The sequence below is a fragment of the Anas platyrhynchos genome, chromosome 4, assembly GCF_047663525.1.
Source record: "Anas platyrhynchos isolate ZD024472 breed Pekin duck chromosome 4, IASCAAS_PekinDuck_T2T, whole genome shotgun sequence".
Taxonomy (NCBI): Eukaryota; Metazoa; Chordata; class Aves; order Anseriformes; family Anatidae; genus Anas; species Anas platyrhynchos.
This window is the reverse complement of record NC_092590.1, coordinates 23,460,121-23,485,652: the sequence shown is the minus strand read 5'-3', so window position 1 is coordinate 23,485,652 and position 25,532 is coordinate 23,460,121. Positions and strand designations below refer to the sequence as shown.

General features: G+C 42.9%; 1 protein-coding gene and 1 long non-coding RNA gene across 3 annotated transcripts; one reads left to right on the top strand and one right to left on the bottom strand.

The window, feature by feature from the left end:
* Window positions 1-440: 440 nt before the first annotated feature.
* Window positions 441-18,215, bottom strand: LOC106019109 (uncharacterized). 2 transcript variants are annotated; one of them, XR_011808979.1, is made up of 7 exons: window positions 18,055-18,215; window positions 13,984-14,105; window positions 12,982-13,045; window positions 12,115-12,254; window positions 2,368-2,541; window positions 1,070-1,180; window positions 441-536 (listed from the first exon to the last, which is right to left on the bottom strand). It is a non-coding gene; the product is annotated as an uncharacterized lncRNA (long non-coding RNA). The 2 variants fall into 2 exon arrangements; XR_001193692.5 differs by lacking the exons at window positions 12,982-13,045; window positions 13,984-14,105; window positions 18,055-18,215 and adding an exon at window positions 12,596-12,760.
* A 4,160-nt stretch (window positions 18,216-22,375) lies between these two features.
* SLC25A4 (solute carrier family 25 member 4) lies at window positions 22,376-25,239 on the top strand. The gene is made up of 4 exons (XM_038177968.2): window positions 22,376-22,554; window positions 22,910-23,396; window positions 23,940-24,080; window positions 24,408-25,239. The coding sequence occupies exons 1-4, from the start codon at window positions 22,444-22,446 to the stop codon at window positions 24,563-24,565; spliced, it is 897 nt and encodes a 298-aa protein (XP_038033896.1). The 5' UTR covers window positions 22,376-22,443; the 3' UTR covers window positions 24,566-25,239.
* Window positions 25,240-25,532: the final 293 nt, after the last annotated feature.

Below are 25,532 nucleotides of genomic sequence, written 5' to 3'. Positions count from 1 at the left end.
AAGACATTCAAAGGTCATTTGTGACACTCTTGGAGATTGCCTATGGGACACCATTCCAGAAGGGCATATTCATCGCATGAATCCTGTGTCATATCTGACAGCCCTATGTTTAAACACGTGGACAACTGAATTTAACCCCAAAGCTTCCTGAAGCAAGAAGACAAGGACAGAGGAGGAGATTGAAAGTAGAAAAGCAATTAATGGGATAGGAAGATAGAAGCAGTTGTATTACCTTTGCAATATTGAATTGGATTGTTATCTGAAGTGCAGGAACTACCCCACATGGTTTCAGTACAGTGAACTCAAACTTCTATCTACCCTTCAAGTGTGTATACAAAGTAGATATACCCTTGCCAGCTAAGCAACGTTCACATTCCTTTCAAGCAACCTAAAATGTATGTGTCCATGCAAGTGTTGGAACTTATTTGCCCATAACTTATGGGTGGAATGGATTTCTCCAGTCCCAGATTCTACAAGAGACTTGCACTCACCTCAGCAACGTCACCGGCTTCTACGGCCACTATTGGCATGACAGTCTGGGAGAAAGAGTTCTCATTTAAGAAAGTGATAAACTACCTCTATCTATCCCAATGCTCCTTTATTTTAATTAAACTCTAATGCGTATCTGGGCCTTGGAGGCTAAGTAGAGCTTCTATTAACCAATATTACCATTTCAAAAGTATTTCAGATTACATATAGGGTCTGTAAATGCTTCAAGTTATTACAGCAGTATTAAGTAAATTTAATATCTTTTTTATTATTTTTTAAATAATTAGCTTTTATTTAGAAGTCTTTCATATTTCCCAGCCTACAGAGAGCCATGGAGGTATGCTACATACCTTTGAAGTCTTCTAAAACATGCAAAACATTTAAAAAGAAACTAAGTTATAAACAGTATATACCCATAACATCAGCTAATTTTAAATGTAGTCAGCATACTGCATGCAAGAAATATGTCATAAAGGAGCATATTTAAGAAATGAGAATCAGTTTGGAAATGTAATGTGAGCTTCTTAGATTAAAAATAATTCTACTCCTAAATGAGGAATAAAATGCATATGCTGCATACCAGGAATCAAACCTGGCCATGAACCGGGGGTATGTGACATTTCCATCTTCATCAAGGGGGATTCTGTCAAGTAGCAGCTCAAACTCTTCATCAGTAATCTCCACACCAAACCTGAAACAAACAGCAGTTAGCAGCACTGGCTGGCGGAGTTCACATTTGGGTCAACAGTACCCACAATACCCCGAGCATATGGCTGCCATTAACTCTTTGTTACTGCTTCGGTCCTCCAGATCAAGAGCACCACGTGAATATCAGAGGTTAATCAGGGTTTTGATCGCCTCAGCATTCTCAAAGAAAGAAATTCTACCCTAGAGTCCTGGCATTGGTGAGGCACAGAAATAGAAATACTAGCATATTGAACTGTGTGCAATTGTCCTCTATAAAAAGTTATTCATTACACTAAAACACTGGTATTGCTTAAACTAGTTAACTCTGAAAGGCTTTTCATTTGGACTGTTTAGCATGAAAGAAAATGTAGAGAAAAACTGTCTTTTCGGGGAAACAGCTTCTTAGTGCTTTTGGAAAGCATTTCATAAAGGCTTTAAAGACATTTTGCATACAAATATTTAAAAGTGGCGGTGTTTATTCATCAGCAAGAAAGTGTTTTCACCTCTCCAGAACAATCAAAACATAATCCTTGAGATACTGGCATAAACAGGAATGACTTAAGCAATAATAAAGAACAAGGCATTCATTCATCATTTTGCAAAGCTGATAAAACTCAGCTCACTTTTGGTGGAATATATTTTCTTCTCAGCAAGGCGGTGAAAGGGTTCACAAAAGGTAGTATTTATTTGTTGCTTTGGTTTCATCATCATGCATTCCCATTTCACATAACTCAAGAAAAAGTTCTGTTAGAGTGCCATGTGTCTGTAACTGCATAGCAGCTCGCTCGAGATTTCTGACTCCCAGGTTTGGAGCTTGGCAAATGACTCGTTTACCCTGCTTTATGTCTTAGGAAGTGTGCTGAGGAGGGCAGATACAGCTGCTTTTTCGTTTGCCCTCAGCTGACAGTACTTATTTTACTGCCTTTCAACTTTGCTTATCTACATTCACTTCTCATTTAGACACGTGCGTTTACAGAAGCTTAACGCATAAACAAAGTAAACATGCAGCATTTTTTCCCCACAAAGAATAGAAAACCTAACTTGGCTGGGGAGTTCCAGTAAGAACAAATTCTCAGGAATCCGTAAGTGTTAAACAACATTGGGGGTCAAACATAAACATTAACATTGCACAGATCATTTGAAGATTAACTATTTGCACATGTGATCAATGAACAAAATCTGTTCACTTACATGATCAATTAAATGAAATCTCCTTTTTTTTGTTGTTGCTATCTCCAAATCCTTGTCTCCATCATTAGCACCAGGGGATGCCATCCCAGAAAGAAATAAAGGCTGTATGTAAGGCACAGGCAGCTTGGTACTCTGTTGAGAACCAAAGCTGGGTAAACTGGCCAACTTGTAGACCTGCAACGAGAACAGATAGATTTATTACTGTTTATTATTATATTGCTTCTCTGTGCATAGTCACACATACAGATTCTATGTAAAATAACACATGAGACCTGAGGAAGAAAAAGAACACCACTTAATACAACATGTATGTGTTTTCATAGCAAATACATGTATCTGGGGGAAAGAAAATGTTTGTTGTTTTTTTTTTTTTTTTATATTCTATATGACTATCTTCAGATAGGCAGGAGAGTAGCAAAACAACTATCTGATCAAAAAGCAAAATTAAGCTTTTTGAACATTGTAACATTGTTCTGCCGTTAAAGAATTGCAGTGATCTAAAGAATAATAAAATAATCTAAGAAATTGATCTTATCCATTTGGTCCTCTCATAGAGTAAAACTACTGAAGGGAGGCCCCACTTCTAGCCATATCATTTGCCGTTTTTGTAAATCTCAGAGGCAGATAGAAATTCACACACAGATCACTCCAGTACCTTTAGCTGCAAATAAAAAACCTTCTAGTCACTGATTAGGAAGACTTCTCTCTGGGCTCTGGCTTATATTATTTTTCTGTCTCCATAGCAAAAGATGTGTGCTCTGATTGTTCCATGTATGTGTTTGTATGGAAAATATATATATATAGTTTTTGTTTGTTTGTTTGTCCAAGAAGATGTAAAAGAAGGAATGACCAAGAAATGTAAAAGGAGGGAGAAAAATCTTCACTACTTCTGGTTACCAAATGAAAACAAAAATCGATAGGAAAATATGTAAGGATTTTCTTGGTACTGAACCCAACCTTATCACACCTTGTTACTGAGGATATTCCTCAACTCTATAGGTTCAGTATAGCTCTGAATAGCTGCTTACTTCATTTCACATGGAGAGGCTGACAACTTGTTGTTGGCTGGCAGCCTGAGGCAGATAGGCAGTTCACTAACACGGAATGAACCATGCCACTGTGGCATTGAGCATTTCATGTCATTGCTTTCATAGGAATGTCTCAACCTGCTCTCCATATCAAGACACGTGTAGAGGCTGCTGGGAAAAAAAAAAAAAAAAAAAAAAAAAAAAAAAAAGGTTTGGCTAAGTTCATTGCTCAAGAAAGCTATTCAACAGTCTACTGCCAAGAGGGACTTCATACACATGGAAGCACTGCATAAACACCAGCCACATACCCGACCGTCTACAAATGTATTTTATGAGAAAAATACCAGTACCATTTAATGAGCTAAATAAATAATGTCATTTCAATCAGGAGGGTGGGTCAGAATCACGCTTTCTTGAATGCTTCACCTTTCATCTCTGGTAGTCCTAAACGCCCTTCAGACTGTTTTGACTGTAGTGTTGTTGATTGCACACAACTCCTTCCTGAACCTGGCTGGGGAAAAGCAGCTGTCTGGAAAGAACCCAATGATCTCTGGGTGCCACAGGTGCAATCCTCCTAGGAGATGTCAAAGTCATTGCAATGTTGAAGCACCCCAAGCTCCCCAGGCATATCCAGGGAGCTGGGAGCTGATCCTGAAGGTCTGCTCTAAAGTATGCCTGTGTACATTTATTTTGTGGGGTGGTGAATCCTGTTGGAACAGAGGGAATCAATGCAGGGTTCTGAAGGGTGCCTCATCTCCACCTTATGTCGTATCTGCAAAGTCAGAAAATACAGAGTGATCTAAGGGAGTAAAATGGGGGAAGGGAGGAACAACGCTGCACCAACTTTGCATACTGACATTTCTTCCATTATTAAAATTCCAAAGACCTATTTTACATTACTGATCTCAGGATTTCTGGAAACATGCTGTGACTACATTACATCCTTCGTGCTCACTGATGTGGAAACAGAAAAAGCATTGAATGCAGAGTGTGTATGGCCTATACCATTTGTTATCCCAAACACTGATATTATACTTTTCATTCTGAACATCCCCCTCAAGCTTTACAAACATATCCAAGATATACAAAGGCAGTAAACAGGAGGATCAAGTGCTCCAGCACGCAAATGCAGCCACCTGAAACTAAGCAATGATTTAATCAAACAGCAACAGCACACAACAGATGAATCACTGAGTTCTCCAGGGCACATTTTCAAAGGCAGGTGCAATGGGCAGGACTTGAGAAAAAGATATCTATTAACTGGAGGGCTAAGCCTATTTAGACAGAAGCTGATGCAAAAAGCAAGGGACTGGTTAACAGTGAGGTTGAGAGAAAATGCTTTGGCAAGAAGCCCAGAACCCTGGCAAAGGGAGCACCTGCAAAAAGCCACATGTGGTTTGTCGTACCAGTACCTACATTTGCACATGCAGATTGGGAAATTGTTACTTCCATTTTATCATACGTTTAACATCTCCAAGATCCTCAGATAAAAGCATCTCCCATCTTAAATCAAAGGGACAGAGAGGAAGACTAGGCACATTGGGAAATCCAGCAACTTCTTCAGAGAAGAGTCTTTTAATCACCTATAAAGACACCACTCCTGGCTGCCAAGGTAACAGCAAGTTTTTAAGAAGTCATTAGCAGAAGAGAGAAAAGATGCAAACAGCACAATCTCTGCACAAAGGCAATTGGGAAGAAGCACAGAGAGCAAGCAGAGAGGAAGGGCATGCTGCAGAAGCAGAAATGGCAAGACAAATAAGATAGTAGACCAGGTCAGAGGGATAAGCAAGCCTAAAACTGTGCTGGGCACTTGAAGCAAGAGATGTATATACTGATCTGATTGTACAGAGAAGTAAGTGGGAGGAATTTTCAAACAGGGCACAATATAGCCAGAAGGATAAACTAAGGGGATTATTCCAGCAGTGTGACCTCAGATCTGTCCAGGGAACAAGGCCAGGCAGAGGTATATGCAATTGCTGAGAAATAGCAGGCAGCTGTGAGGTACACGGCTGTACAGCTCCTATGTGCAAACATTTGTGTGAAAAATGTGGAGCTAATTCTGGAAATTGGTTTCTGCTGGCAGGCAGAGCACTAATTCTCTACATGCTGCATTTGCTTATAAAACATGGTTCCTCCTCAGCAAATTTTGTGCATTTTACAAGCAATCACCAGGTATCTTACCTGTGATAGCAACATTACTGAATCAAAGAGCAAAGGAATCAGAAGGATTCTCTTCTTTAGCATTTTTTAAGTAAGCAACAACAAGAAAATCTGGGTGACTACTTAAATAATTATGAAAAGGGAATTTAACAACCAACTTCAAGAAGAGTCTAAAATACTGTTTTATTGGCATAAATCACAGTTTCCAGTCCTCTCCAGAAAACCTACCCTTTTTCCACCACTCATGGCACAAACACTACAGGTGCCTGTGTGACCACATCTGCAGTGTTGGTGCCTACTTGGCCCTTCAATCCCTTTGTCAGTCCCAAGGGATTCAGCAGATGTACATCACCAGTCTACACCTGGCAGGCAGTTTTTCTGAAGAAGCAACCTAACAGGTAAAAACTAAGTTTAGAATGCTGAACAAGTAAAGTGTCAACTAGAAAGATGCACAGGCAGCAAGACAGGGCTTAACCCAATACCTGGACAATCCTACCAAGCTCTCCTGGCTCCTTCTGTCCCCTGCCATTCAGACTCTGCTGGTAGGCAACACACTGCCATGGACACTGGCTCACACCAGAGACTATTCAGTGCCTGGCCTCCACCCAATGTCAGGAAGGCAGCTAATCGCCTTCTAAAATTTGGCCCCAAGTTCTCTTATAAATTTTACTATTTATCAAAACAAGAAAAATTCATTTTGTAACAGCAGCACAAAAAGGAAAGGTAGCACCACGTGTGCCTGGCTCCCTTTTGTTTCCCTATAGAAAAGAGGTCTAACATTCAGCTAAGAACCCATCAGAGTCTGGGGAGAGGACTTGTACACACCACAGTGTTTTGGGGTAAATTGAAGACTACCAGATCCGTGTCATATATACTGAGTCTTTACTGTGTCAAAAATGTGTGTTATCAAAGAGCTAACAACACAACATGTGGTTTTTGTCCACTACTATTTGGAACTGTGTATCCTTCCCTTCTGTATCTTAGATGATGTTGATCCAGCCCTTAGATATGGAAATCAGAATGTTCAGTATGTCTAGATGGTTACATGACCTTTTGTTATCCCCTAGTACCTATGTCCTTCACAAACTCACGGATTTTACAGTCATTGACTTCTGCCTGCTGCAGACAGGACAGATTGTCCCGTCACACAACACTAGGAAATGAAACCAGATCTCATAAACTCTCATGCCATGCATCTTAAGCTACCCCTTTAGCCCAATATCTTTCTGCCCTTACTAAAGTGATCTCTCAGATCTCAACTCTGTGCATCAGGCAAAGCTATTTCAATGCTAGCATATGTTTCCTGTAGTACTCTAACAGTCCCACTCAGAGGATGTCTAAACAAAGCAGTGGTTAAAATGCTGCAGGCTGTCACCACCTGTCTGTATTCCACAGCAGCAGTCTCCCTTGCTGCTGAACAGGTAGTGGAAAGGCCAGGAACTGGGAGCAAATGAAAATGGAAAAAAAATAAAACATGTGACTATTAGATGTCCTTTTATGTTAAAACAGATATCTGCAATAACATTGTAAGGATCTGCTGCTGCAAGCATTTCTCAGCTCCTGGGCTTCCATAGCACCTGCCCCAAGAGGTCAGTCAGTTGACCAAATGCCAATGGATGACTCACCCTGGAAATGGTACAGTTATTATGGGAAACACAAGGCCTCAGCTCCATCTCCTCACTACTGCTCTGAAAGCAGCCAGCCATCACCTCTGTAAGACCTGTGAAGGAGGATAATGCAAACCCCAGCCCTTTTCCTCAGGACTGTCGACATTACCTGCAATGGAGGGTGTGAACTGCTTTGACTGATCCTAGGAACACTGCCACACCTATAAACCATGGGCGAAAAATCCAGGCTGGGCAAGAAGCTACCAGAGACAATAAAAGATTATTCCTTGCTGAAAAGGACGTATTTCAGAAGCAGTTTCCCAATGCAAGAACTGCAGTGTTTGGTACCTGGAGGGTATGGGAGCTACTGTTTCCCAACCCTGAACAACAGCTGGAGATGTTAGGACACATTTCTGAAGTTAGAACCAAACACAGCAAAAGGAAGCCATTCTGATGGTGCAGGTAGAAAAAGAGAACCTTTATTACAAAATACATAAATAAATAAATAAATAAATAAATAAAAGTAATGATGTAGAAAGAATAGCTTTCCATTCACACAGGATGTTTTCCCTTGGGAAAAAATAATAATAAATAAATAAATAATGTCATAACTAACTTGGAAATAGTTTTGCTAGCACTAACCAGAAGTTTTACATTACATGGTCTAAAGCTGCAGCTCCTCAATTCATTTTCATTGGGCAGTTTTACCAAGCTCTCTCAGCAAGAAGCAGTGAACCAGCTGCAGTTTTGCCAGCCCTGCCCAGGGCTGCTTGCTCTCCTCACAGCTGGGATCTGTACGCTGCAGCTGCTCTCTCGTGCCCACAAGGATGCTAAAAATACAGGGCCTTCTGCTGAAGGCACAAGATACCTCATGTCTGATACCCTGGAAAAATATATGTTAAAGCCCAGTTCAAATCTGACCACTCTGCTCTAAAATCTGCCTTTACATGCAGGCGAGTAAGGCAGATAAGAGAGCTAAGAATAAACCAAGAAGCATATGAGGCACAGCACATGCAATGCAGGCAGCTATATCCTAGCAGGACAGACTAGGCAAGCAGATGCCCTCTCCAGCTGAAAACAAACTTAAATCATTCCCAAACTTAGTGTTGGCAATGCTGGGCACAATTTTCTTGTACTTCGTTATTAAAGTCCAAGGATCTGTGTCATGATCCAATTGAATTAAGCAGTGTTATTTGCTACAAAGCTTAGCCAGTGGTAAATACTGCAAGTAAGTTGCTTCTCAAAATGTGATAACAAAATGCACAATGTGTCCCATCATACCCCACTCCAAAAAATCTTTTATATAAGGTAATTTATTGAACAATGCCCCTCTTAGACGCTCACAAAGCATTTGTTCCATCGAACTTAAACTTCCAGTAATTTCAACCACATTCCTTTTACAGGAAATTTTTGAAAAAAAATAATGAATTTTTAATCTTTTTTTTTGTAATTAATTATAAAAACTATTCCAGAAAAATAAAAAATAAAAAAGAGTAAATAAATTCAATCTTAACTCCTCATCACACATGCTGGAGGAAAGGGAAGCCATCCAGAGGGACCTGGACAGGCTTGAGAGGTGGGCTTGTGCAAACCTCATTGGGTTCAACAAGGCCAAGTGCAAAGCCCTGCATTTGGGTCAGGGCAATCCCAAGCACAAACACAGGCTGGGTAGAGAATGGATTGAGAGCAGCCCTGAGGAGAGGGCCCTGGGGGTGTTGGCTGCCAGCTCAAGGAACAAGAGACAGCAATGTGTGCTTGCAGCCCAGAAAGCCAACTGCATCCTGGGCTGCATCAAAAGAAGTGTAAGCAGCAGGGCAAGGGAGGGGATTTTCTCGCTCAGCTCTGCTTTCATGAGGTACCACCTGGAGCCCTGCATTCTGCTCTGGGCGCCCGACATAAGGACATGGACCTGCTGGAGTGGGTCCAGAGGAGGGGTACAAGGATGCTCAGAGGGCTGGAGCACCTATCCTGTGAGGACAGGCTGATGAGGGAGCTGTTTTTGTTCAATCTGGAGAAGAGAAGGCTCTGGGGACGCCTTCCAGTACGTAAAGGGAGCCATAAGGAAAGCTGGAGAGGGACTCTTGGGCAGGGGGTGTAGCGATAGGACAAGGGGAAATGGCTTTAAACTGAAAGAGGGGAGATTTAAATTAGATATAAGGAATAAATTCTTTACTAGAGAGTGGTGAGGCACTGGCACAGGCTGCCCAGAGAAGCTGTGGATGCCCCATCCCTGGAGGTTTTCAAGGCCAGGCTGGATGGGGCTTTGGGCAGCCTGGGCTGGTGGGAGGTGTCCCGGCACATGGCAGGGGGTTGGGACTGGGTGTTCTCCAACGTCCCTTCCAACCCAAACCATTCTATGATTCTATGATTTTTAAATGATGTGTCCAGTTTGGTACATCTTTTACCTTAGACTCTCATTAGCTCACAGGCTCAGTGATACAGACCTGATCTTAGTGTAGTCATTTCCACTTGCCAATGCATAATGTTCCATGTGAGAATAGAGGGGCATTACACCCATTTTGTCCAGATGGACCTATGTATTTTGGATCAGTAAACAGACATAACTTTGTTATCTCACTACGCAGAAGACTCTAACGACTGCTGCTGAAACAAGCATCCTGCTTCTCAGTATCATTACAAAAATTTCATTCAGTTGAACTTAGTAGGGTTACAATAAGACAAAACTGATGTGAAAGGGTGATAATCAGATGCTTAAACTCTTTTAGATGCTACCTGGATCTGCCACCTGCAGCAAACTGCCAGTTCAAACTATTTTAAGCCAGATTCCAAGGACATCACTTGAGCCAGTCTCCTCTGCAATTAACTTCAAGGACTGCCTGACTACTTCAGAACTTGGCACAACAAGTGTGGCACGTGTACAAGAGGCAGAGATTTCTTTAACAAATTCACCAACACTGACTTGCAGTTTAATTGCAGTTAAAGCACAGCTTGTCTTTATTATCTTATTATGGCAAGCTCTGTGGAATTCAATTAAGGTATCTATTGTACTGGTGAAAATTTAAAACTGCACACCAGTGCTCTCAAAGGGTCATAACATAACTACAGTTCTATCCACTACTCCACCCTCTATTAACTCCAGCCAAACTTTCGATAATCTTAATGACAGATTTGCCAGACTGAGAGTAAATTAGTGCTGAATACAGCTTGTTTGATGTTCCTTTATCTAAAGTGCGCCCTGCCATCTAGTGGCAACGATATTCCAAAAACACCATTTCATTTTTTCAGAAGGCAAATCTCCAATGGAAACCTTTCCACTTCCTCATGTATGTGCTTCAGAAATAATTACAAAGAAGTTGCAAAATATTGTACACTACAAATCATATTCTCAAGACTTATGTAGATAGGGAGTAAGGAAAAATGCAAAGTGAAAAACGAATCTCCCCAATCCATATTACATTGAAATACAGGATCAGCTTTTACATGCAGTTCTGTAGCATACATTAAATATGAAGTCTTTTTTCTAGTTAAGTGTCAATGAGAGATTCATGAATCATATCTTCAGAGAACCAAACCATTGCATACTTTTCTTCCATATACAGTTTTCTCAACCTAGTTGCTCTAAAGCTAAAGTAGGAGTTACAGACCACATGCTGATAGCAGTCATTCAGAAGGAAGTGAGTGGAGGTGGAAGAGATTAATGAGGGGTATATAAGAATGCTGAAGTACAAGCACAGTATAACTATGTCACACCCAGCTATGTCACAAACTGACACCTCTATTCCAGAAAGGTCACTTCTGTCATTTTCCTTGGCCCCAGCCAGACATTCTCATGCTCATGCCTACGTAACAGCTTCAACTCCCTGTTGAGGACGTGCTGAAAACTCGTGTTTTGCAGCGCTGCATGACTGCTAGTGCTGACTTGAGAGGAGGTGGGGAACATGTGACTGGAAAGGAGAAGGAACTGAGAGCTGCCATTGAGACACCAAGATCTTTATGCCAGCTATGAAACTGTACCCTCAGTTTCAGATCCACTATACATTAATGTCAAGCAGCTTTGTTGTACTGGGTCTGATTGAAATGGAGTCAACCGTCTTCAGAGCAGCCCATATGCTACTGTGTTTTGGATCTGTGACTGAAACACTGATAAGACACCAACTTTTTGGTTATTGCTGAACAGTGCTTGTACAGCATCAAGGCTTTTTATTTTTCTTTACTCTACCCCCTCCCCCCCTCCAGCAAATAGACTTGGATGGGCAAGAATTTAGGAGGGAAGAAAGGCACAGCCAGGACAGCTGACCCAAACTGGCCAAAGGGATATTCCATACCATAAAATGTCACACTCAACAATAAAACCTGGTGATGGGGTGCAGTGTTTCCCTAGGTAGTCACTGGGGCTGTTGCTTGGAGACTGGCTAAGCATCAGTCTGCTTGTGGGAGGTGATGAGCGATTGCCTTTGCACTACTTTGTTTTTTGTTTTTGTCCTTCACTTATAAAACTGTCTTTATCTCAACCCACAAATTTTCTTGCTTTTGCTCTTTGTATTATCTCCTGCCTCACGTAGGGGGGCGTGAGTGGCTGCGTGGGTGCTCAGCTGCTGACTGGGATCAACCCTCGACTCCACCTCGACACCAGATTTTTATAGCAGATATTCACCAACAGTTCAGAGCTGACAGTTCAGTCTTTTGCTCTGTTGATAATGAAACAAGATGCTGAAATTGCACCTACAAGACAAGGTGAAGCTCAGAGTGTTGTTATTGTGTTGCTTTGTTTTTTATTATGCTGCTGTTCCTGACTGGGCAGTTAAGAGAATAGTTTTGCTGTGCCCATTGGGACTCAAACACATAGACTTAGCTTTCCACCAAATCTTTTCATTTCTGGAAAGGAGCATTGTGTTCAGTGTTAGTGGCTTCAAAGATGGTAGAAACTTCTTTTCTCCCTCAGAATATTTATCTAGATCACAAAGATGAGATAAGAATTAGTGAGCACTCACCTGTCTTTAAGCTGAATGAGCTGACGGCTAAGAAAGCAATCCAGAACCCAGAGATGTTTTTGGGTGGTAGCGCATCAAGTCATCTGCTTCTTCACGGAGATCATGTATCTTACAGCCATTTATACAAATACTTTGATCTGCTGTTATAAGAGAATGGGTCCCTTTAAGAATGCCCAACAGAAAAGTGAGGTAGAAAGAAGCAGGGATCATAGAATCATAGAATCATTTAGGCTGGAGAAGACCTTTAAGATCATCAAGTCCAACCATCCACCTAACACTACATAAATTATAGCTATTGGTGAGAACCAAGACGTTGCTTATTTAGTAGCAGAGTTGAACTGCTCTACTGCTCTTTGTCACTGCTCTGACTGAAATGGGAATAAATCCAAGCAGTTGTGCAATATTCCCCATAAAGATACAGGACACTTGGTTGCCTATACAATTTGAAGCTACAGATACCACATAAGAAGTACCATCTCACCTAACTGTTCTGGGTGGAGGCTAAGAATCTCTAACATAACTGACCAGGATACGCCAGAACAGTCACCCTAAGAATAATGAAAAACTTGTCAGGTTTGTAGTCTTCAGAACAATCAGTATGTTGGAGATACTGGGGATGGGGAGGTGGCAGAGCATTATCCAGCTGCAGTTTGTAAAGGAAAAATGAACTAGAAAATTCATTATTTCCCTGCCCCTTAAATCATCTTGTTACTTCACATAGTTTCCCTTATACAGAAACACATGTGTGCCTTGAATGAATTCAGCTGCAGGCACTGTGAAAAAGGGTGCTTGAGGAAACATTTTTAGGAAGTTAAAATTCTATGTCCCCACTGGTAGATGGTTCTGAATAAAGAAAATCATTCTCACCTGCACGCTGTTGTTGCCTGAAGCTCTTGCTGACTAATCACCTCTCTTCAACTTGTCATTTTTTCTGAGAAAAATTAAAAGACAAAATAACACTAAAAAGTCACAATTTCATACACCTTGAAAGCAAATGAGCCCTAGGTTAGTAAAAGGATTGACCTATTTTAACCAGAGATACCATCACTTGGAGAAAGAGTCTAACTCCATTTCAAATATGTTGCCTACCCTACATGGTAAGTGGAAAATTATCTCCCTTCTCCCTCCCATTACACAGTTCCAGCCCACAGAATACTCTGCACTGCACAAGAATGGCAGAAGACTTAATGGTGCTTACAAAAATACCACTTTAAATAAACAACATATCAGAGATCTCATACAACCCAGTACTGCAGTGAATCACTTAGGATGCTTCACTGACATGTTTCAAACTAAACATTTACTTCTGAACCAGTCCCCTGTGACTAGAACTCCTCCAGAATAAAGACTATTGCACTGAGAAAGCCCCCAGTCTCCAGATCAGAAGATCAGCAATAAATATATCATGTGATATCCACACAAATGTTTTCTAGCCGTGCTAAACCCCAACTGTAGGGCAGTGGCAGCATTCTGGGGCCCAGTGGCTGGTGTTTCTTGTGACTTGGGCAGAATTCAGCAGAATACCCACCCATCTGGGTAGCCAGATGCCAAGGTTTCTAAGTTGTCAAGGATTCTCTTCCACAAGGAATATTTCCACCTGGCTCTTTAAGCCAGTTATCTGTCAGCTTCATGTTGCAGGAGGAATGTAAAGGTAATAGGGACTTAGGATTTCTCTATTGACCACTCTGCCTGTGGTTTGTCTGTTCCTGTAAAGGACTGAAGATAGATGAGGGTCTGTAGAGCAACTCATAGTAAGAAAACAAAACAAAAACAAACAAAACAAAACAAAAAGGGGGGGGGGGGGGGGGGGGAAGGGGAAAGGGGGAAAAAAAAAGAAAGGGAAGACCTGGCCTATGTGGCAATCATTACCATTGTTCTAGTCAACCTTGTCCTCCTGCCATCCTGGCTGAGGTGCAAATATAGTTTGTGCAGATCAGCATCCCAGCCAGCCAACGGTATAGTCTCTTTCCTCTCTCTTCTGCTTTGGGAGCCTGGGAAATGAAGGTAATGAAATGGAAAGGAAAGTTAAATGGGAATTTTTACTGGTTCAGTATCTTTTCCTAGACTGGCCCAGACTTCTGGCCTGATTATTGTCTGTAACACAATAACAAAATGCCTCATCTGGAAAAGACATTTGAAGCTGCAGTTCTGAATGTTAAAAAGATTCACCAGAAATTAAAATACTAGCTCCTGAAGGCAGGGGGAGCCAGTGAAGAACCTCACAGCTACACTGTTCACTTCAAGAAATCATTAATTAGCTCACACATACATGTATTTTGATAGAAAATTTGACTTATTTTAACATTCATAACCTGGTTGCATAAACAGGTTACCACAAACATCTGTACTCTGTACAGCAAGTTGTTAAATTGCAGACAGGATTAATGATTAGAGTTACTTTTTTTTGTTTTTGTTTTTTAAGAGTAGGGTCACAGGGTTATTGATCTGTTCTGCCTTTATTTACAGTTTTTACTACCAGGGGCTGAATGCAGAATACAACAATTTTATATTTTTTACAATTTTATATTTTTAGGTTCTGGTCAGAAATTGAGAATTTTATTTTTTCTTTGAAAGGGAGCCACCAGTTGTGCTCCTTAAGCCATACTGAGAATCGAGCTTCTTTAGCTAAATCAGAAACCCCCAGAGTATGGACAGTATGACTGAGGCAAACACTAAGATGAGAATCAAGGTTTAATATTATAACATATTTTGGGAAGTGAAGCGGTGATCTCCCTGAATCACATACCACAAGCCCATTTGTTTCAACAGGGTCCTGAAATCAGCCTAGATGCAGCTGTTATGTGCCAGAGCCTCAAGCACAGCTCTTAAAAGCTGCCAGGGATATCTGCAGTTGTGCAAGGGTTCAGGGCTACCCATGCTCCAAGTCTGGCAAGGTTGCATGGCATTAGGACTAGGAAATGCCCCTTGATGGCATTTCCCTCCAGTTCTGATGGAAATATCACATTACTTCCGTTTTGCTTCCACAACGATTCACAGATTAGCTATGGGAAAAAAGTCCCAGGCACCTCTGTGCACCCGTTACTCAAACAAGAGTCATCCTGGAAGACTGTAGCTTTCTACACAGCTTTATCTCAAGTGCTAGTAAGTAAGGGATTCAACAATTCTATGTAATAATAAGAAAAATATCGGTTACAAAAGCCTGATTTAGTGATAGAAATTTCTTCCTCTGCATCTCTCGTGCACACTAAAATACAAACAGCATGCCAGACAGGATGATTTCTGGGGCACAAGTTGCTTTGCAAAGCTGTGAAAACTCTGCCTACTAAAAAAAGAATAAAATTATTAGCTGTATTCTGTTGCTACAAATGTAAGTGCTAGCGAAGAGATGTGGGTGAGTTCCAACTGGCTGAAGCACTCTGTGAAATGAGAAGATGAAGTAATTCACGTATTCACATGCTGAAGCTTCCTTAATCACATTTTGTGGAATTTTAATGTCTCCTTTTTCATTTTTTTTTTTTTCTGGAATTCCAACAGCAGAGGGCAGTACTATAACCTGGTTCGGGTTAAAAGACCCTTCCATAGGGCTGGCTTTGCTGTTTATCAGGAAGGTTATTCCAGGATACTCCTCTGACACTGGGCACAGGCCCAGCACTTAGAGGCCCTGTCTACTTAGTAGGTATCTCTGGCTTCCCGAGTCACCCCAGCTATGGAAGGCCATGGATCCTGGGTGCTGTCCCAGCCCGACCTATTCAGGAGAAAAATAATCCCACTTCAGAAGGCCAATGCTAAAATAAACCCACGCTTGCTGGAGAGCAGAGAGGCGGCAGGGAAGAGGAGCCTATGTAAATGCCTGCTTCTCACCCTCTGATGTAGGAGACCTCCTGCCACCCCCTTTACTACTGGTCAGAGCTGAGAACAACCTCCCCTGCTGAGCAGTGCCCAGTAGGAGAAAGTGCACAGCTTTAGGTTAGTTTTCCCCTAAGCTGTGTCAGTGAGATCCCTGCTACTCCCTGGAAATGAGGGTGTTTTAGACGTGGAGGAGAAGGGGAGGAAGTGAAGAGTGCTCTCCTTAAGACCCTTTTACAGCATTATATTCATTGATACCTCCTTATAATACAACTGTACCTGATAGATATATTAATTTCAAGCAATATGCCAACATTTATGAATGTATATTAATAGAGTACCCTCCTTTCTTTCTTATGACTTATAAAAAAAAGTACTAAAAGGTCTCTTTTCCCTTTGAATTTGGGATAGGTAGTGCTTCTCCTGTGCTCCTACACTAGACGTATCCCTAAAAACAGTGCTGCCCTAAGAATGACTGAAATACAGATTACCTTTTTGTCACACTGAGGTAACATAGCACATAATCTAATTATTTCCTGACTTCTGCTTCCATCCCCATCATTTCTTCCCTCTCATATCTGGTACACCAGCTCAGCTGGGCAAATTCAAAGCCGAAGGAATTTCTGGAACTGCATCTTTTCCATAGTGAGTTCTGAAGCAGTAAGATACCCCATAAACACCATTTGCTGTTTTAAATCAGTCTTGGGTAAAGGTATCTTTTGCCTAGTTTAAACAGTTTGTGAAGAAAACTGCCTGGTATAGCCAAGGATTCCAGCCAGTGGAAAAAAAAAAAAAGTTCTCTATCAAAGTTCTCTATCAGTAATCGTATGTTTCCAATTACTTCAACAGACAGTGCTCTAGGTAAATTCTAACTTATTTCCAGTCTTCTACTGAAGTGACTTCTTGGAAGCTAACTATGCCTATAGACACTTTGAATGTTCTAGTTTTGATCAGTTAAATCAGAACACCATATTTTCTGGAACAACAGCCATACTCCTTCCTTTCTAACACAACCTGAAATTAGGTTGCAGACATACACATCTATTCTTAACAACTACTATCTCTTGCTTCAATGTGGGGGTATTCCATTCACAGGGACAGCACAAGTGTGGGAGCAAATACGGTAAACTGTTACATGATCAGGCATATCTGATAAGGCTAAACTCTCTATTAACCAAGTCCCTTAACATATTTTTTACTAGCATAATCAAAGTACCTCCTCAAATGAAATAGCCTGTATCAGAAAAAGAACTCCTTTGTCAGTACAAATTGCATCTCCATACTATAGACAGAGAGATGCATGTGTAGCTCTGTAAATCAAGGGTGTGCTTTTTCCATATCCTTGCATATAGCTACATTTTTAACAATGTGTGGTGCGGAGCTGACCTTAATTTGTCATATTCTTGCAAAGTACAGAGAGATTAATACTACATTTTATTACAAAAATGTGTCTGGCATATATAATTAATGCTATTTGTGTTATAATAATAATAATGTATTTGTGAACAATTATCCAGTACATAGAGTGAGAAGAAGTCACTGAGCAATATTATTTGTTCATTCATTGCTTAATTGAAAATAAACTCAAATTCCTATTAAAATTGTTGTGGTAATAGCTGTTGTAAATATGTGTAACAGTGACATCTACACTTAATGCTTGTAATTGTTCTTGTAATACAAAAATATGATTATCTTATTTTGCTATTGTAATGCAGGTTATCTGACAGCACAAAGCTGTGATTCAGTTAAAAATATATTGCTGTCAGAAACTGTTTCAGTGTGCCTTACCAATATCTGAAAATAAAATTAGTGTCAGCAAGAAAATTGTTAACTATGTACTTTATTATTTAACTCTGAACAACAAAGAGGTAGTGTGTGTAACACTGCACAGTTTTAGTAATACTTGTGTAGGATGTTAGCAGGTAACTGAATTGCGCAAATTTATGCCAGCTAACCTCTTCTGTTTGACTGAGAGCATCGCAAACCTTTACACAGCAAACCAGACAGAAGGCAGAGTTTATAAAGCAAAAGTAATTAAATTGGAAAGTACAGTTCAAAGTTACCCTTGTTACAGTGGTTATTTAAATACAAAACCAGATTTCAGGATGTGCATTACCCCATCTACCTACTTACACACATTTGAGCAGACTCCTACTTCATCCACTTCAGCTCTAAGCTGCATTACAGACTGTGACAGCAAGCTGATCCTGCTGCCGACAAAACTCCCTCTGCTTCAGGCTCAATTCCAACTTCAGCAGGTTATCCTGAGCCTTTACAATGAAATGAAATGAAATGAAATGAAATGAAATAAAATAAAATAAAATAAAATAAAATAAAATAAAATAAAATAAAATAAAATAAATAAAGATGGTGGGGGTTAAAAAAAAAAAAAAAACACTGGCCACTCTGCAAAAAAAGCTGGCCACTCTGCAACTCTTTATAAGCTTTCCTCTGCAATTTCAGCTGACTCTCTTGCCTTCCTCACAACTTTTCACACATCCTCATGAAGGTTCAGGTTCCATGGTGATGTCCTTGCTGACACCATATAGCAGACATCCCCATTTTTCCTTGCCCTGGCCTGATCATTTACTCTGCACCCATCACTTGGTGTCCCGCTCCCTTGACGTGGTTAGTAGCAACCATTGCTGTTTCAAACCTGTGTTGCCCCATCCTTCCCTGACCTCATTCCTTGCCTGCTATGTCTTTTCTCATGTCCTCTCGTTTGTTTTTTTTCTATGATTTTCATTTCATCAGCTTGATATGATGTCATATAATCTCAGTCCTCTTCCTTCTGCCCCATCTTTCTTCTCCAGCACAGATTTGACTGTGGATTCTCTCTGCTTTTTGCTCTCCATTCCTGTCTCTTAAAGTATGAATTTGGGTTATCACACATATACCTCAGTCTGCCTTCTGCTTCGTTTTCCTGGCCAACCTGTGATCAGGTTTGCTTCCTCCAAGAACATTTAATTGCCTCCCCTTCCAGTTGTGCCATCCTCCTCACTTTTTCTTCTACTTTTTCAGTGTAACTGGAAACCTGGCTGCTTTTCACCACTTTTAATGCTCTGTTGTTTTTCCTCAGCTCTCATTCCCATTTGGCCTCTTTGGGCTGTCTAAATCTCTTGTAAATTTTCTATTTTAAGACAACTTGCTGCATCTGCTGCTTTCACTGTCTCTGAGGACATCTGATATCGTTTCATGCCTCTTCCCTGTACATTTTTAATTTTTATCTCCTTCAGGAGCATGAACAGAGCAATTATTCCTACTGTGATAATTCAGACGAAACTTTTCTGTTTCAATGCAATCTTCTCTAACCTCTGCCTAAAAACCTGAGGAGTCTATGAAGCACCTCGTCAGTGTGAATAAAAACAAGGGATTTTAATCTTTTCCCATCCTCCATCCTTCCTGCTGCCTTCATTCATTATCACCACGGATCACCCTCTAAGCCTATCATTGAGTATCCATCTCTGACCGGGATATCTTCCTAGAGCTTCATGTATCAGACCGGACCAGTTAGACCACAAAATTAGTCTTTATTATGCATTTCCAAACTGTCACTCTCGTGCTTTCTCCCATGCTTTTCCTCTTAATTAGGGTGAACTGACCACAAACATAAACCACTCTTTTACATGGAGAGTTTATGGGAACACAACAAATCTTTCCTGAAAGCAAAACAAAACAAAACAGAGCCATCTTCTTGGCACCTTGCAATACACTGTCCACACACCGCTGTCTACGCTGGGGGTCAGCGTGGTTTTACAGCTTCCTTGCGCTCCCTCTTGTGTCTGCTGTCAGACCGCAACTGCTGACTTCTGAGAAAACACTTTTAAATTTTGCATCTCTAGCCTCAGAGCTAAGGTTCCTAGAGTTTCAGCTAAAGAAGGGCACACAATATTTGGTGAAAGTTGATCTCCTGTAGTGTTTCAAGCTGGCTGTTCATACATCAAAGCACAATGCAGTCACTAATCTCTTTTGAAAATGTAGATCCAGGTTATTATTTTTAGCTCAAAATTTTAGGAACAAATTCCAGTGTCTTTATGCTGTCAGCAGCACAGAGTATCCACAACCTCAGCCACTTAACCATTATTCTGTGGAAAAAGGGAAAAAGTATCAGTAACTATTCTGAATACAGAGCTCTAAACACCAACTAATTCAATGAAAAAACAATCTTTGTTTACTTTTTTTACGACATTTGGAGAGAGTGGAAATCCTTATCCTTGCTTGGTGGTGCTGGTGTTGTTAGTGAAAAGTCCCTTACAGAGTCCATTTGATTTCCTACCAGAGGTAGTATAAAAAAAGATTGATTGTCATACATGGGGAAGATCCAAAATATGAATTTTGGAACAAAAAACAAATGAAAGAAAGCAAGCAGAGCAGCAGGCACATGCACTGGTCTAGCCCTACTTTTAACACTGATAACACAGTTTAAGAGCTGAGCGTCCCTTGAAACTAGGCATCAGGGTTCTGGGAAGGGAGATCACAAGCAGAAAAACTGACAATTCACTTTCATTGCATTACTGTGTGGCTGTGGGTAAAGAGCATCACTGCTACAGAAATATACATCAAACTGGAGAGCTTCTGTGAAACAGGATGATGATGTCTAACAATAACATCAAAAACTAACTGGAATTATGGTAATGTTGAGGAGAAGCAGGTAAAACACCTTCCCTCCCATGCAGATCCTCCCTCCCTGTCCTCCCCGATACCACGCTGCTGTCACCCACTGTCACCCTGCTGTCAGCAGGGCACTAGCACACACCGAGAACTCAGCAAGTAGGGACAGCCAGGCAGCAGCTGCGAGCACTGCCATCCTGTGGGGCTGCATGAAACCAGCAGCAGGAGCCCTGAGGTGTTAAATTTACTGTCCTGTGAAAAGAGGAGACGCTAGATTTGGTGAGTGAAGTACGAGGAAGAAAAAGGGAAGGTCAAAAGCAGCAGGTAGCTATGTATGTTTAACAATAAACCCCTCAACTCACAGCCTAATTTTAGGCTTTCTGCTTGTACCCGCTTTTAGTCCTTGCTTGAGAAAAAGGTCTCTTGAGGCGATCTCTTTCAATTTCTTAGAAGCAGGGGAAAGCCTCCATCTGCTCTTGATAGCTAAGGTGCAAAGGGTACTCTGGGATGTTACAGCTGTTGTCGGTTTCCCAGAGCTGAGGTTCATGAGAAAAGACCTCTACCTCAACAGACCCAAGAGCAGCAGAGGGCAAGAGAGCCTGCGGATCAAATTTACAGCCTTATTGACTCGTGCTAACATACACGTCAGCGAGAAGAGATTTGCTGTCCTGAAGGGAATGTCTCTTCGTGGAATGGCCAATCTTTTAGCACCTACGTTAAGGTGAATCCTATTTCCATTATTGATACTATATTACCAGATTGAAGCTGACCTTATTGCCCTCAGTATTCCTCAGCAAAACATTGTCCTACAAGACATTTGAATGCCTTTTTAGGGTAAACTCATCGGTACAATTCGCATGTAAGTATTTTGTGTATGTAAGGCTCTCATGTGAGTGTTTCATGTAATGAAGTCACCCAGCAGGGAACTACAAGCTCTTAGGGGTGCCAGCTAGAAAGAACACAGGAGAAGCACGGAAAGCAAGGAGGAAGGCGTGTGATCTTCATTTGGGACTGGTGCACCTCACTGTGTGCTGGGTGCCGAGTGAAGGCAGGGTTTCACTGCAGCCTTCACTGAACTTTCCCAACTGGCATGAGCCAAGCAACTCGAGCATTGCCGGGCACGTGCCTCTCGGGGTCCCTTCCCTCCGTGCGCTGGAGGTGACCGGCTGCGGCTCCTGCGGAGGCTCTGACCTTGCCAGGCTTTCAGGAGGACATGTGTCAGTCACACCGTGCCCTCTGTGGGGAAGCCGGGCCATGGGGGACGCGGGGATACTGCGAGACCTCCATGCCGGTGGGGTTTGAGGTCATGCTGAAGGGTGTCGGAGACAGAGGAGCCGTCCCCGTCCTCGCTTTGGGGAGGACACTCCTGGTGTGTGTGAGCACCCACACAGCACCCTGCCACCCCTGAGGGGACCATGCAGCCCCTCAGTGTGGGGACACGACCCGGTGGCGGTGCGAGCCCCCGCACGGAGCCGTCACCCCAAACCCTCCTGCTTCTTCACATCGCCCTCATCCCCCCGGCTTCTGCCACACGCTGAACTGCCGCGTCCCTGCCAGGCCCCCCGGCCCCCGCGGAGCCTCCCGGAGCTATTAATACGGCGGGCACATGCTCTGGCGCCGCGTCCCGGGCGGCCCGCAGATAACTTTAATTTGCCCTTTAAACGTCCCGAGCCCGCCGGCCCTCGCCGCCCCGAGGAGGGGGGGGGTGGAGAAGATGGCGGCACCGCCTCGCGCCCCCCGCCGGGGGAGGGCCGCCGGGGGGTCGCGGCCAATGGGCGCGCCCCGGGGGGCCGCCTCCTCCTATCGCGAGAGGCCGCAGGCTATAAGGGGGGCGGCGCGGGGCCGGGGGCCATTTGGCCGGGCGGGCGGGGAGGTGGGCGCCTCGTGGGGGGTGACGGAGCCGCTGCCGAGATGGGTGACCAAGCGCTCAGCTTCCTCAAGGACTTCCTGGCCGGGGGGGTCGCTGCCGCCATCTCCAAGACGGCCGTCGCCCCCATCGAGCGGGTGAAGCTGCTGCTGCAGGTGAGCGGGCTCGGGGGGCGCCGCCTGCCCTTGGGGGTGCTGGGGGAAAGAGGGGGGGGGGGGAAGGGGTCGCGGCGGGGCGGGCGTGCGGGTGGTGCCGGCACAGCACAGCACGGCTCGGCTCAGCTCGTCCCAGCTTGTCCCGGCTCGGCTCGGCTGTCCCCGGCTCGTCCCGGCGTGCCTAAATAAGGGCAGGTGCTGGGCCGGCTCCGGTTACGCTCCCGGGGCAGCGGGAGCCGGGCCAGGCGGCGGAGGCGCTGCCCTTGGGCCGGCCGTGGCGCGGGGTGACCGGCGCTGTGTCCTTCTCTCTGCCCTCCCTCCCCTCCTCCTCCTCCTCCTCTCTTCCTCCACACAGGTCCAGCACGCCAGCAAACAGATCACGGCGGAGAAGCAGTACAAGGGCATCATCGACTGCATCGTCCGCATCCCCAAGGAGCAAGGCATCATCTCCTTCTGGAGGGGCAACCTGGCCAACGTCATCCGCTACTTCCCCACCCAGGCCCTCAACTTCGCCTTCAAGGACAAGTACAAGCAGATCTTCCTGGGGGGAGTGGACAGGCACAAGCAGTTCTGGCGCTACTTCGCCGGGAACCTGGCGTCCGGGGGCGCCGCGGGTGCCACCTCCCTCTGCTTCGTCTACCCGCTGGATTTCGCCCGGACCCGGCTGGCGGCTGATGTGGGCAAAGGAGCGAGCGAGAGGGAGTTCACGGGGCTGGGCGACTGCATCGTCAAGATCTTCAAGTCCGACGGCTTGAAGGGCCTGTACCAAGGATTCAGTGTGTCTGTCCAGGGCATCATCATCTACAGAGCAGCCTATTTTGGGGTTTATGACACGGCCAAGGGTAAGAAGTGGATGGAGCGGTGAACACAAGGGAAGATCCAACAAATAAAGGCCCACGAGGGCACGCTGCCCTGTGAGGACAAGCAGGGCTTGGCTTAGTACCAGTTCAGGGTGCTATTGCTGGAATAAGCACAGGTGTTTCTGAAATGCATTTTGGCTTTCCTCAGTTCGCTGCTCTGAGCAGAAGCCATGGGTTTGCAGTGTGTTTCCAGACACCTTATAGTTTCTCTTCTTATTTCTGTTTTCTTAAGGCTTGTACAGATGGCTTGTTGCTCCCTGTACTTCATGACATGAGGAGAGGTTCTCCAAGAGAGGTCAGGAGCACGAAGTAGGCTCTATATCACAAAATCCAACAATCCTATAAACTCACTTCACTCATTGCACCTGTTCATGGTCAAATATGGACAGAGGGAGAAGTTGTAGGCATGTTCCTGTTGTTTAGGTTGAGCAACTCCTGGGGTTGGTGGGTGATGGTTCCTTCCAATCATCTTTCCCACCACCCTTTCCCTCTGTACTGACTCTCATCATTTGTTCTTGATGACAGGTATGTTGCCTGACCCAAAGAACGTGCATATCGTAGTGAGCTGGATGATTGCCCAGACTGTCACGGCAGTAGCAGGGCTGGTTTCATACCCTTTTGATACCGTGCGACGTAGGATGATGATGCAGTCTGGCCGAAAGGGAGGTAAGAATAAGTCTACTCTTGTGGTGTTCTAGCATTGGAAAGCGTCCCTTTGTTGGGAGGTCTGGGTTATTTTGTTATGGAAAACCAATGGCCCTTTTATAGAAATCCTAATTAAGAAAAGGAAGGGCATTGTGGGTTATTTCTGTGGTATTCATTTAAGAGGTTGAGAGTTGATTTGTTTTGATTTTCCTATGGCAAATTAAAATGATGATTCCGAAAACTAAGCACTTAATTTCAAATTCTTGGTTATGCTTTACTTTGCTTTATTTTTAAAATACAGGGAATTTGAAATTGACTCTGCCTTCTGACATTTGTTTGTTTCCACAGCTGATATTATGTACAAGGGCACAATTGATTGTTGGAAGAAGATAGCTAAAGATGAAGGTTCGAAAGCGTTCTTCAAAGGTGCCTGGTCGAATGTGTTGAGAGGCATGGGCGGAGCTTTTGTATTAGTACTTTATGATGAAATCAAGAAGTATGTCTAAAACATAACATCATAATTAGTTCAATTGTTCTCAATCAACTTTTTTAAAACTTGTTGTGATGTAATGGACAACAAAATATTTCCTAGGGAAACTGAGAATGAAAGTTATGAATAGGATATCTGTTTGAGATGAGGAGGCATTTATTTAAAATTTGTTCACTACAGCACAGTGCATTTTGTATGAAATTTCTCTAACATTTGTATTGGAACCTGTATATATATTTAATACCCCTCCAAATTCTGGGTAATGCATTTTGTCTATGCACAAGACCTAGGTGGTCTACACCTAGATTAAAATCTAATAATGTGAACTCTTAATGAGATCTTCAGAAATACCTAGTTTACTTAGCAATGTCTCTAGCTACCCAACAGCACTATGACATGGATTAAAATGACTTCTTCTAAAGATGTATTTTTGATCTGATATATTTAATATAAAGCATTTCTGGAAATACAAGCTATATTAAAACACTAGGCTGTGAGTTTATAACTGCAGCTTCTTCACTGACAAGTTATGGTGGTCAAGACCATAATGATGTTTTTAAAACATACTTTGTAGAAGGTGGAAATACTGTGTCAAAACTGCCCTATATCTTCACAAAGCAAAAAGTTGTTTGCTCTGATGTTCAATTGAACTAAAACTGCAATCATGAAATAAATTAATATATTCATGAACTTTTCCTGTTGTTTTCAGTATACTGAACACATTGCAACCATGATCTTTAAGGTGATGTGCTAATCAGCACACTAATGACTGCTTGGTACTGGCCAGCTTTCTTGGAAGTTTTCCTGTGGAGCTTTAAGTAGAGAGAATGGTTATTGGGACTTCTAATAGCAAACCCAAGCAAGTTGAGCTTGAGGATGCTGCAGCCAGGTGTCATGTAGACTAAACTACCAGCTGGTTTTAGCTGCTTTCATACTTTAAGACAGGGCAATGTAGATGAATTGTTCTTGGCTCACAGTGAAGT